The sequence below is a fragment of the Sinohyriopsis cumingii genome, chromosome 3, assembly GCF_028554795.1.
Source record: "Sinohyriopsis cumingii isolate HCF-2022 chromosome 3, ASM2855479v2, whole genome shotgun sequence".
In the NCBI taxonomy this organism is placed as follows: domain Eukaryota; kingdom Metazoa; phylum Mollusca; class Bivalvia; order Unionida; family Unionidae; genus Sinohyriopsis; species Sinohyriopsis cumingii.
This window is the reverse complement of record NC_142963.1, coordinates 25,302,732-25,316,765: the sequence shown is the minus strand read 5'-3', so window position 1 is coordinate 25,316,765 and position 14,034 is coordinate 25,302,732. Positions and strand designations below refer to the sequence as shown.

Genomic DNA, 14,034 nt, shown 5'->3' with positions numbered 1-14,034 from the left:
AATACACTGGGGACTCTGATATTTGGCAGTTTTCAGAAATGTAGTATCCAAAATAACGCTGTATATATTGGGCTCCCAAAATTTTCTCTAGATATTTGGAAAAGAAACAATCAATATCATTAATGGCATATTATATATCTGCCCCATGTTTAACAATGTCAAAATCTTAAATATTTGTGCAGAAACCAGTTATATTTTTTCAGTCAGTTGCCTTGATCTTTGATCTTTTGACCTCAACATTAATTTTATTGAAAGACGTTTACATAATTTAAATGGTGTAATAATATTCAACCTGATCAATGTCCAATAACATGAGTTAAAATATGGGAGAAGAGTAGCTACAGGTACATACAGACAAATATTTTACAAGTTGAAAGGTTAATTTGATCAATGCATGATGAACACTGACATGTAAAGTAAGAATACTGCATATAGTTGATTATGAGTCAAATTGCAAACTGCACAGACATATATCTGCATTTGTATAATGTACTGGCAGATCTGGGTCTGTAGTGTTTGTTGGGAATAATCAGTAGAATATACACACACCCTGATCAGTAGGAGCAGTCAGATATGGCAGATCAGGATCTTTGTTGTTTACAGTTTCATTGGACTAAAAAGTGAGTATTGTCAGTAATGTGTAATAATAGTTTAAAATTTATTGTGATGGGGAAAAAATTGTTTTAGTGATCTTTATGTGCATCTTGCTAAAAATTTGCTCTTGACAGTAAAAACCCTTTGATTTTATTGCATATTTAATGTCCCCATATCAGCACCCTAATTAGGTATTGATAGATGACCTATTTAATTCTGCTTCTTCAAACTGCTGTGAATCAGCACAACAAGAGTAAAGTGTTCAAGACACCATACTGGGGCTACAAGTGGGGTTTATACACAAGTCTGGTGAAAAGCCTACAGTGTAATAACTGTAAAATCTGACTGCAAGAGAGATGTGTGCTGAAGACTAATCCCAATACATTACCTTAATTGACATAATGGGGCTACAAGTGGGGTTTACCAAAAAGTCAGGTGAAAAGCTTACAGTGTAATAACTGTAAAATCTGACTCTGCAAGAGAGATGTGTGCTGAAGACTAATTCCAACCCATGACCTTGATTGACAGTAAGACAGTACAGCTGGAAAGTCAACTAGTCATAAAGCCAAATCAGGGTCTGGTTTTTGTTGTTGTGGTGGGGTTTAACTCCATTTTTCAGCACATATAGGCTATGCATGGCAGCTAGTATTAATGGTGGAGGAAGAACCCGGGTAGAACCACCAACACATGAGAAGCTACTGGCAAGCTTTCTCACATACCCACATTGGCTGAATCCTAGACTTGAACCCATGACGCAGACAGAGGTGAGATGGCAGTGATCCGTAACGGAGAGCGCTTTAGACCACTCGGGGTCTGGTACCTTGGTCAATAATATTGGTCCATTATGACCATATCTTGGTGGGGGTGGGGAACATAAAATGTCAGCGGGACAGAGTTGTCAGCCATACTTTTTGGAATAGTATGGTTTTAAGATCTTGGTTTCTTGGTTCCTAATAACAGCATTATAAAGAGTCCAAAGTGTATTAGCGTTGACTCCATCTCAATTACAACTACACATCGCAGTCTTTAACACAGCAAATACTTTAATCAAACACCTTGGCTATTTTCCTCAAACTTTATTACCGGGATAAATTGATTTACAGTATTACCCAATTTTAAAGGGCTCTCCACCTCAAGTCACATGTCTGCAGAATCACTGTATGTCCTTAAAAATGAAAGGATTTAAACCATGTCCTATACATGAATGATCTATGATCAGTGGTGTGGCCATTGTGATCACTGTACCACTGCTGCCTCTTCACTTTAGCTGAGCCTCCCTCAAATCCAGTGTTTGATAGTAGAGGAAATGAAGATTTTCAAATGGGCTGGAAATGCACCACCTTGCTGCAATTATCTGCATCATCAATCAAAATACCATTCAAAACCACTTATAAGGCCACACTGCTGCACTGGTCTGTTAAATCACATGGGCAAAAAAAGTATAGTCTAAGGTTCCAAATTATAAACAGAAAAGTACTCTGACACTGATAGCACAGCTGCATTTACAAACTGATGCACTCCATTGCAGCTTTAAAAAGAAAAGGAGACACACAAGGTGCTGGGAAAGAGGAGCATACGGGAAAGAAGGTGGTGCACATACAATGAATGAATATTCTCTTGTGTAACACCAGTGAGATTGTCAGGTGGGGGATTAAAACACTATCAGCAAGGAAAAATTGGGCATTAAAACATCCTTGATTTCTCTGCCAATACATCTTTCATTGCCCCAACAAAGATATTTTTGGTATTCCACTTATGCATATAGTCAAACTAATTGTTGTTATAGGGTTTAATGACATTTTTCAGCGCAAGATAGGCTATACATGGTGGCCAGTATAAATGGTGGAGGAAGAACCCAGGAAAACCCTAGAAAGAATCACCAACCAACGAGAAGCTACTGGCAAGCTTTCTCATGTACCCATACTGGCCGAGCCTGAGACTCGAACCCATGCAGATAGAGGTGAGATGGCAGTGATCCGTAATGGTGAGCACTTTAGACCACTCGGCCACTCTGGGCTCCTATAGCCAAATTAATACAAAGTAATTACTAATAACCTTTAGAACCATTAGAATCAGGCCACAAGAACAGGATTAATCTTATATCCCCCTGCAGGCTCTGGATATAAAATTGGATAAAGTGCTCTACTTCATGTCTCAAGAAAAACCAATGAAATTAGGGATCATGGTAGCTCACTGGTCATCATTCTGGGCTCTAGCCAAAAGGGTGTGGGTTTGAATCCTACTATTAAATCAACCAAGGCCTGCTAAAGAGGTGTGTCCATATGCAAGGCATTGTACAACAACTGCATTTAACACTCAATAATCTACTTGTGTTGAAGTGAAAGTTTCACTTGTCACATCTCTACTAAAGATGCAACACTGTTAACAAATAAAATATAAAACTTAATGCCAGAATGGCGACATCCTTGCCTCACAACACTGTTACTGGTAAAAAAAAGATAATATGTAATGAAAGAAAAAGATCCCCTGAAAGGATACTCCTTTTATATTTCACCTGAGAATGGCAAGACAAGGTATCAATTTTCAGAGTAAGAGGTTAACAAGTATTCTTTATTTTAATTAAGTATATTAATTATATTTATTTCAGGCAATGGTTGTGTAATTAAGTATATTAATTATATTTATTTCAGGCAATGGTTGTGTAATTAAGTATATTAATTATATTTATTTCAGGCAATGGTTGTGTAATTGAAAGACAGATTTGTCTAGAAAGTTTCTCAAAGTCTTATATTGCTTGTCTGTATGGAATCAGAATGCTGATGGCTCCAAGTCTAATTAAATTGCTGATGATGTTAATCTGTCATCTGTCGAGGTGAAATAAAACAATCTGTTTCATTTAAAGCTTGATTTAGTTTCATATGAACATTTAAACTCTAATACCTTTTCAACTGTTATTTGAGTTTGTATGAATTAATCAGATTTTTGCAGGAATCACATCACACAGAAAGAGAAAAATACAAGATTCAACAGGTGGCACTCAGGCTTGACCATTGATTTCTTCATGATTTTCACACAGAAGTGGAAATTCTCTCACATTTTCCTAATGGGAGTTTTCAGTTGGGATGGGTGGGTATCTTTTTATAAGAACACTATCTATAAATCAACTCCTTATAGTTTCTGTCAACAAATGTGAATAGCTTTTAATGAACGAAGAAAAACTTTATATTCATCAGCAGTACAACAGCAGTAATCATGTGTTATGACTATTATACTTGATGTATACTGTATGCATTACATGTGTTATGACTATTATACTTGATGTATACTGTATGCATTACACGTGTTATTACTATTATACTTGATGTATACTGTATGCATTACATAGTATTATACTTGACGTATATTGTATGCATTATATACTATTATACTTGATGTATATTGTATGCATTACATGTGTTATTACTATTATACTTGATGTATACTGTATGCATTACATGTTATGACTATTATACTTGATGTATATTGTATGCATTACATGTGTTATTACTATTATACTTGATGTATACTGTATGCATTACATGTGTTATTACTATTATACTTGATGTATACTGTATGCATTACATGTGTTATTACTATTATAATTGATGTATATTGTATGCATTACATGTGTTATGATTATTATACTTGATGTATGCATTACAACTCTACGTACCAGCCCAGATATAAGGAAAAACATCACAACTTCAAAAGTTTCACATTACCACCTATGCTAACAGAAACAACCTACATATTCACCATTGTGCGATTCATAAAATACTTTTAATAACTAGATATCAATGAAAGCATCTCATTGCTTAATTGCAGAAAGTCACTAAGCAAGTGCTTGATTATGCAAATTGATCTAAACGTCCAGCGACTATATGATCTGGTTGAGTTCTACTATTACTAATATCAATGAATGTTACAGGTTTTGTAATCCTTAAGGCAAATCTACTATGGGACTTTTGCATGCTCAATCATTTTTATTTAAGAGAGAAATTGTGCAATTGTACATCCTGGGGGAAATAATTAGTCTCCCCTTAAAATTCTACATTAAGTTTCGTAAGATACATTAGCCGGTGTAATTAGGTTCAATAGAACCCTGGTTTTACCACTCTAGCATGAACATAACATTTACATATAACTGAATTTAGGAGGCAGTAGTACAACTGACACTTCAACTGACCTGTCTTACCTTCAACACAACACAAAAGAGCCAAATTTGGAACACTGGTGACTTGCTTGGGTAGGACTAATGATACCCACAGCTATACAGTTACATATATATATATCGATAGATATATTCATTTATTTGGTAAAGGTTCCATCTGAATGCACTCCAGAAGGAAGTGTCCCTGCCATATTTTGTTTAAACTGTATGGGCCAGGTCAACAAAGTATGTTATGATGGGTGTGGTATACAGCTTCATTTATAAATGAATAGGTAGGTCATTGACATGAATCCTATCCTTACCTAACCCAAAATAAGTAATGCTATTGTTGTATAAATCATGCTCTAAATGGCCAAAATTGAATTTGTCCATATCATGTACATGATCACTGTCACATCACCTATGTGAAAAATGTCACATATTTGCCTGTGTGAAAAATGTCACATATTTGCCTATGTGAAAAATGTCACATATTTGCCTATCTTTTGTAAACTGTGTCATGTAAAATGGTCAATCTATGTACTGGTCATAGAAACCATGAAAGTGTACTGTGATACATATAAGGTCACCTTAAACTGAGATAAATTATATGGGAAAATATATAATCCAACCAGAATCATTGGTCACATGTCTATACCTAAGGACCATGTGCTCTACATTGCAGGGCCACTACATTACCTGATTTAGCTCTGGGATCATGTGCTTTACAGTACAGGGTCACTGTGTTACCTGTGTTAGCTCAGGGACCCATCTTCACTAGCCAATGTTCTGATATGATAACCCTATCTACACTTTGGCGGATCAAACAGATGTAGAGGTGCTTTGTCCTAGCAACATCTATTGGATTTCATGAGTTGCCTCAATTAGTATGTAATGCCAACTAATAGCATGGTGCATTGTACAGCATCCAAAAATGGTGAAGGCAGTTGACCTAAAAAAGCTACTTTGTAAGTTTAACATCGAAAGTATGACTTTATACCAAAGAGAAGCCAATACAGGTCTATCTGAGTGAGTGCAAGCATGGAGCAGCGGAAAATAGCTCATTTATCAGTCCATTCAAGTTATGTGCTCCCCTTGTCTTGACCATGAAGACACAATGTTCAAATTTGAAAAACGTAATTTTGATTGGATGCAGTGGCTTGCTGCCACAGCCAGTGAAATTCACAGACATGAAGCACAGAAATATCTGCTCAATATGCCAAGGTGTAGATAGGGTTTATCACATCGGAACCTTGGCTAGTGAAGATGTCAGGGACCATGTGCTTTACAATACAAGGCCAATATGTTACCAATGTTAGCTTGGGGACCATGTGCTTTACAATACTGGGCCAATCTTAGCTCATGGTTCATGAGCTTTACAATACAGGGCCAATATGTTAGCAATGTTAGCTTGGGGACCATGTGCTTTATAATACAGGGCCAATATGTTACCCATGTTAGTTTGGGGACCATGTGCTTTACAATACAGGGCCAATGTTAGCTCATGGTTGATGAGCTTTACAATACAGGGCGAATATGTTACCCATGTTAGCTTGGGGACCATGTGCTTTATAATACAGGGCCAATATGTTACCAATGTTAGCTTGGGGACCATGTGCTTTACAATACAGCGCCAATATGTTACCCATGTTAGCTTGGGAACCATGTGCTTTACAATACAGGGCCAATGTGTTACCCATGTTAGCTCATGGTTCATGAGCTTTACAATACAGGGCCAATATGTTACCAATGTTAGCTTGGGGACCATCTGCTTTACAATACTGGGCCAATATGTTACCAATGTTAGCTTGGGAACCATGTGCTTTACAATACAGGGCCAATGTGTTACCCATGTTAGCTTGGGAACCATGTGCTTTACAATATTGGGCCAATATGTTACCCATGTTAGTTTGGGGACCATGTGCTTTACAATACAGGGCCAATGTTAGCTCATGGTTCATGAGTTTTACAATACAGGGCGAATATGTTACCCATGTTAGCTTGGGGACCATGTGCTTTATAATACAGGGCCAATATGTTACCAATGTTAGCTTGGGGACCATGTGCTTTACAATACAGCGCCAATATGTTACCCATGTTAGCTTGGGAACCATGTGCTTTACAATACAGGGCCAATGTGTTACCCATGTTAGCTCATGGTTCATGAGCTTTACAATACAGGGCCAATATGTTACCAATGTTAGCTTGGGGACCATGTGCTTTACAATACTGGGCCAATATGTTACCAATGTTAGCTTGGGAACCATGTGCTTTACAATACAGGGCCAATGTGTTACCCATGTTACCTCATGGTTCATGAGCTTTACAATACAGGGCCAATATGTTACCAATGTTAGCTTGGGGACAATGTGCTTTACAATACAGGGCCAATATGTTACCAATGTTAGCTTGGGGACCATGTGCTTTACAATACAGGGCCAATATGTTACCAGTATTAGCTTGGGGACCAAGTGCTTTACAATACAGGGCCAATATGTTACCAATGTTAGCTTGAGGACCATGTGCTTTATAACACAGGGCATATGTGTTACCCATGTTAGCTTGGGGACCATGTGCTTTACAATACAGGGCGAATATGTTACCAATGTTAGCTTGGGGACCATGTGCTTTACAATACAGGGCCAATGTGTTATCCATGTTAGCTTGGGGACCATGTGCTTTACAATACAGGGCGAAATTATTATGTTACCCATGTTAGCTTGGGGACCATATGCTTTACAATACAGGGCCAATATGTTACCAATGTTAGCTTGGGAACCATGTGCTTTAGAATACAGGGCCAATATGTTACCAATGTAAGCTTGGGGTCCATGTGCTTTACAATACTGGGCCAATATGTTACCAATGTTAGCTTGGGGACCATGTGCTTTACAATACAGGGCCAATATGTTACCAATGTTAGCTTGGGGACCATGTGCTTTATAATACAGGGTCAATATGTTACCAATGTTAGCTTGGGAACCATGTGTTTACAATACAGGGCCAATATGTTACCAATGTTAGCTTGGGGACCATGTGCTTTACAATACAGGGCCAATATGTTACCAATGTTAGCTTGGGGACAATGTGCTTTACAAAATACAGGGCCAATATGTTACCAATGTTAGCTTGGGGACCATGTGCTTTACAATACAGGGCCAATATGTTACCAGTATTAGCTTGCGGACCAAGTGCTTTACAATACAGGGCCAATATGTTACCAATGTTAGCTTGAGGACCATGTGCTTTATAACACAGGGCGTATGTGTTACCCATGTTAGCTTGGGGACCATGTGCTTTACAATACAGGGCGTATGTGTTACCCATGTTAGCTTGGAGACCATGTGCTTTACAATACAGGGCCAATATGTTACCAATATTAGCTTGGGGACCATGTGCTTTACAATACAGGGCCAATATGTTACCAATGTTAGCTTGGGAAACCATGTGCTTTATAGTACAGGACCATTATGTTACCAATGTTAGCTTGGGAACCATGTGCTTTACAATACAGGGTGAATATGTTACCCACGTTAGCTTGGGGACCATGTGCTTTATAATACAAGACCATTATGTTACCCATGTTAGCTTGGGAACCATGTGCTTTACAATACGGGCATATGTGTTACCCATGTTAGCTTGGGGACCATGTGCTTTATAATACAAGACCATTATGTTACCTATGTTAGCTCATGCAGACACAATGCAGACATTGTTGTGATATGACTCAAAACTGTTAAAGCTACATTAAAAATCAAAATCACACACACATTATCTTCTTTTCAGATTTCATTTCCAAACTGAACATCTTAAAAGACCTATAAATATCCCAACCCTTACAAAAGATTATTTGCTCATTCAATCCATATTTTTGGCTGCCGAGTTAGCTGGTATGAAAGTAAATAATGGGCTGATATAGCAGCCAAAGCTGACCTGCAATCATCTATTTCTACTTGAAAGATTTCATGTTCAGTATACTTGATATACAATGAAAACTCCATAAACAAGGTCTGTAATGTCAAACCCACCATTGGAAATTAGTGTCCATTGTATTGAATAAATCAGAGACGAGGAGGCATTGTCCAGATTTGGTAAAGGATGAATATACATCTATAAATAACCAATGTAAACCTCGTGAAGGGTGAACCTAAGTCAAAGTGTAAAACCTGCCAGGATCCATTCTTGTTGAGTGCCTTGACTTCCACCCTGTGAGACATAATTTTTTTAATATTCCCAAACTCAATTAAGGAACTGTACGATCTGTCTCCAGAGATCTTGGTCTTTCGGTGGGGGCGGGATGCAGTTTATATTAAAAAAATTGGGATTTTACATATTTTTACATTTTTGTTTAAATTTATATATCTTGTACAGAGATTCAACAGCTAATATTTTATCCAGTAGCACTTCATGCTCTCATTTGTCTGGAAGGAGCTGTTTCCTGACATTTTATTACAGGTCTTTATATTTACATGTGTAACATTAATAATGTAATTCTTTATGTTTGCATTAGTTTGGAAGGGTTTATCTTTGTTTTACAATTCCTTACTTTTACACTTATAATTTTGTAATACTTCATGTTCAAATTCATTTGGAAGGGTTTGTCTTCCTAAGTTTTTTTAAAAATTCTTTCTGAACCTTGCCTTCAAACTGTTACTATAGAGCCATTATTATGCTGTCAAACACCAATACATACATACATACATACATACATACATACATACAATGCTCTAGGCATCAGAATTAAATATGCAAAAGCAAAAGAAATTAAATCTCTTAAGTGTACTTAATTATTTATTTGATTTGCATTATGCAATTTGTTTCTTTTTTATATACTAGATTTTGCTCCCGTACATGTGTAATTTTACACCAGTAATTGACAGAGCTCAGTTAAGTGCAAAACATTTGACATGCAGCGGAAAACAAAGTCAAGAACTGTGACGCACAGCCTTTGCGGAATCGACCAAGCCGAAATAAATAATGTAATTCACAGAAATAACGGTAGAACTGTAACTGGCAATATTTACGTCTGCTCTATAACTACGAATCACTCCGATAAATCAGCTTACAAACCTGTAAAGATACTGGATGGTAACCATTTACAGATAGGACTGAGGTATTATCATACGATATAACTTCCACCCATTTCATGTGATAATACTTACTGCTCGTGACATTGAAATCCAAGGCGAACAAAACACTAACAGACCAAAATTCTTCAATACGTATCAGTCCGACTGTGTATCTTCAGCAGTCTGAGTCTTGGAACGACTACGTGTGCAGTGAACTTGTCCCGCAGCGACCTGATTCTCCTGAAGACTACGTGTTGCACTGAACGTGTTAGACCACACTGCTACTAAATATTCTGCTTAGAAGAGCGGTGATGTGGCACTAGCTAGTCCTTGTGTAGTGGCTAACGGAGCAGAACTTTATATCTGTTATACAACTTTTGAGTAATGGTTGACGTTACTAGGTCAAAAGATGTAACTAAAGAATTCTAATTAACCGATAAGCCATCATACTGTATGTACATTTTGCAATGCGGGATTAACGGTAAGTGGTTCATAACATTATACAAAACTATAAGCTATATCAGCGCATTGTCACATTTAAACGGCTGACAATTATGCAACTGAGAGGGAGAAAAAAACATTTGTTGGTTAAATATTTTCTCCCAGAAGTCTTATGACATTATCTGCCGAGAGAAAATATATACAGAGGGAAAAATAGAGGAGGGATAAATATACCAAATCCATGCATAATAAAAATATAAAGCATTATATATTGGATATTTAAAAAAAGCAATCCTACCCAAGCGCGGGAAGCCTTATATATCTACTGTCTTGGTTTCACGCTAAACAATAAATCAGAAATTTACAGAAATAACATGCTAACTAAACAATCGGGTGGCTACAACACACTACTGACTTAATAATAACAACAGAGAAACAAACACCGACAGACATAATTGGGGGACAATATTTATTTTCCCCAACACTATTTTTTATACTTTTTGTTTTGATTTTTTGGCCTTTTTCTTTATACTTAACACACCTATGATGGTAGAGACTGAAGAGAAAATTGAGGTGATACATAAAGTTGTGCCCAAATGTATATAGAGAGGGATGATAAATGAGAAATAAAGGAAGTGTATCTCTATATATGGGCTAGGCCTCGTGACCCCAATTGTAGGTTATGGGGGGGGGGGGAATCCTCCCCCCCCAAAAAAAACAGAAAATGAGAGAAAAAACCGCATGCACATCGCAAACACAAAAAGAAACAAAAGATAAGCTTTCTTTTTCATTTTAGTCTTCTTTTTTTGGGGGGGGGAGATTACATGGATCTCTCCTAACAAGTGTTTTCTGAGGCAAAATAAAGTATCTGGTGCTGGGACATTCCATGGCAGCTAACATGGGCTGATTTGAAAGCAGGAATCCAACTCAAGCCTTTCTGATCAAGAGTTCAGCACGCCACCGTGGCTCCATAATGCAACTTCAAAGCTTTAATTCTCAAACTAATTACTGGGAAGCATCAATCTTTGAGGTTTTAGGAAAATTATAACATTTGGAAAAAATGAACAGTACAAAACAATCGAGTTTTTGGGACTCACTGTACATTTTTTTTTAAATACTGTATATGTATACATGAAGAGGAACTAAACTGTTCGACAGAACTGGTATGGTCCCAAAATCAAAGTTGCTGTTTTCACCACAAAAAAGGAAACAATGTTTTCTAATTACACCAGTGCATTATACATTTTCAGAGTTAGTAAAATTTTGATCTCATCAGCGTTACGAATCGTCAAGTGTTGACAAAAAGTGAAGATGCCACATGGACGCGGCAGCTTTGCCTGCCATTGAAGATCCTTTATCATAGATGTATATAGCTGCAAAAGTGATATCTCCTTTCATATCAAAATGCAACTCGTATGTTAAAATCGAACAAGAGGAATACGGAAAATGCCATCTTTGCTGTTAACAACAAATTGGGAAATTCATCATGGCATTTAGCTAAATACAAGAGTAGGTACATGCATCTTACTTTTTAAAAAAAAAAAAAAACAGCATTTACTGGAGCAATGGCATTAATGAAATGTTTGGGGCATGTAAATCAAGAAGAATTTATGTAATACAAAGCTAATCATGTAAAATTGTTTAGAAAGCCAGTTATGAAACATAATAGACTTAAATATGGCTGATTTAAAGAAGAGAGAATTATTATCAACTGAATCAGTCTCACTTGCTGCTTGTGGTATGCATTTAGCTGATGGAAGAAAATCTTAATGTGTAAAACAAAACAAAAAACTTTTTTTATAAATGCAAACCAAGTCTGTGGAAGAATTTTTTGGTCTGAATAAATCTGATACTGAGGATATAAACGGTAGGATCAAAAGATTTCAACGTAAAATGAAATATTAGGCAAAATGAAATATTAGGCTTGCCATTATCTAATGGTAAAATTACAAGTTAGCATAAGAACACAATATTTTTCATGGAAGACACAACATCTGTCTACCATTTGCTCTGCATTATATACATGTAACAAATATGGTGTTAAAAGTACCATATGAAAAGAAAGAAAAAATGAAGAAAAAAAACCAGTCACGATCTTGAGTGATCGTTGGTGTCTTTGGTACAGTGATTGGAGATTTCTTGTGTACCAGCAATGTAAAGCGCAATGAAAGGATCGAATTGCTAGCTGGGATAGACCTTGGTTTATTTGCTGCTGGCTGGGATAGATCTGGGTCTATTTGTTTAGTATTGGACGTATATAGTCATTCTGAAACAAAAGCTTCAAGAACTCAAACTATGAATTCAGTTTCTGATGACATCAATGTTAGTGTCTTGAAAATATAAAAATATTGGATGCACTTGATTGCTCCGTCTAAAATACATTTACTTCTAATTATAGTTAGTACAAACTTTCTTAACAATCTGAATCAACATGGGGTGATTCACTTCATATTTTTGAGATAAATACCTCTAGCGCAGGGTACTAACACAAGACACCTTGCCATAACTAGTGATCTTGGGACAGAAAAGACAAAATACAATGACAGATCGGGGTCTACCATGTTCTTTCTCTGCAAAGTCCTATACACTATCCTTCGCGTCATAAGAAGTGACAAAGGGAACCGGGTGTGTTGAAGTTCAGTCGTTAGCATGTCAAACTGATAAATGAATCAGTGCAGGTTTAAAACCTACCATCGGATGAGCCAGGGCTGGATAATGTGGCGTGTATTTTGGGAAGGCACTTTGCTGCAATTGCCTTGGTGTTCTGACAATTCGTATCCAGACATTTCGGAGACTGGACGATTTAAAGAGTGTACAGTTCACAAATCAAAACCCGATTAAATGAATTAATTATTTTTTAGAAACGTCTGTGGTTCAGTTACACAACAACATATGACTGTGTGCGTGCGTGTGTGATTTTTACCAGTGATATTACATTTTTAAAAGAACATTTTTCCTTATCCAGATTCTCTCATTGAATAATAGTATAACACCCACATAAAAAGGCCAAATCTTAAAGTCTACTCCATAAGACGTAATGTTAGCCATATTCTTTCAGCAGGAACGTGAACAGATGATGTGCCATGCAGCAACACAGTCAAAAACAGACTGCCGCATACCGACATAATTATACACCTTTTTAACAATTATTAAAAAAGACCATTCTGTTATGTATGCCGTAGCCACAACAAAAACCTAATTGCATCAATATCTGAATTGTCCACAGTTCAGGAAAGAACTTTTTTTGTTGCGATAATGTAAATTTGGAATTTGACGTAATCATCGAGTTTATTTGTAATTCTGTAAAAGCATTTTGTTCACACAACATAAGGTTTTGTTAACTAAGAATTATGACATTGTGTTTATTTTAATACTGAATGCATTATGTAACATATTGTGCGACCTAGCTCAACAAATTCGAAGCTCCTTCGTTCAAGATTCATGTTTGATATCCTTTATCCATAGACGTTTATACAATAACCAATTCATTAGAGCATCTTTTATATGCAAGTTTTTTTAAAATTCACCTTGCATTTTTTTTCGACTTTTTCATCCCTGAATTCACTGCTCATGATTTCCGAATTGTCCGTCTCCAAAAAGTCCCCTCTGCGAATTGTCCCGTCTCCTAAATGTCTCCTCTCCGATTTGTTCTAAAACCCTAAATAATACAATATGTTGCTCTGCCCAAAACAGCAATTTGTATCATTTTTTGCGTTTTCTTTTGGCATTAACAGCTCTTTTAGCACAATACTGGCTATATCATGCTGAAGAAATGGGAGC

General features: G+C 36.7%; 1 protein-coding gene across 4 annotated transcripts in view; it reads right to left on the bottom strand.

The window, feature by feature from the left end:
• Positions 1-14,034, bottom strand: part of LOC149802563 (bifunctional 3'-phosphoadenosine 5'-phosphosulfate synthase-like) — a 92,731-nt gene that overhangs the window by 38,294 nt on the left and 40,403 nt on the right. The window contains exon 1 of one of the 4 annotated variants that reach the window (XM_089951830.1): positions 9,907-10,165. The exons of the other annotated variants lie outside the window; for them this stretch is intronic. Within the exon in view, the coding sequence (XP_089807956.1) occupies positions 9,907-9,918 (12 nt within the window). The 5' untranslated portion in view covers positions 9,919-10,165. Of the gene's footprint in view, positions 1-9,906; positions 10,166-14,034 lie in introns of those variants that run through there. 4 annotated transcript variants of the gene reach the window in all.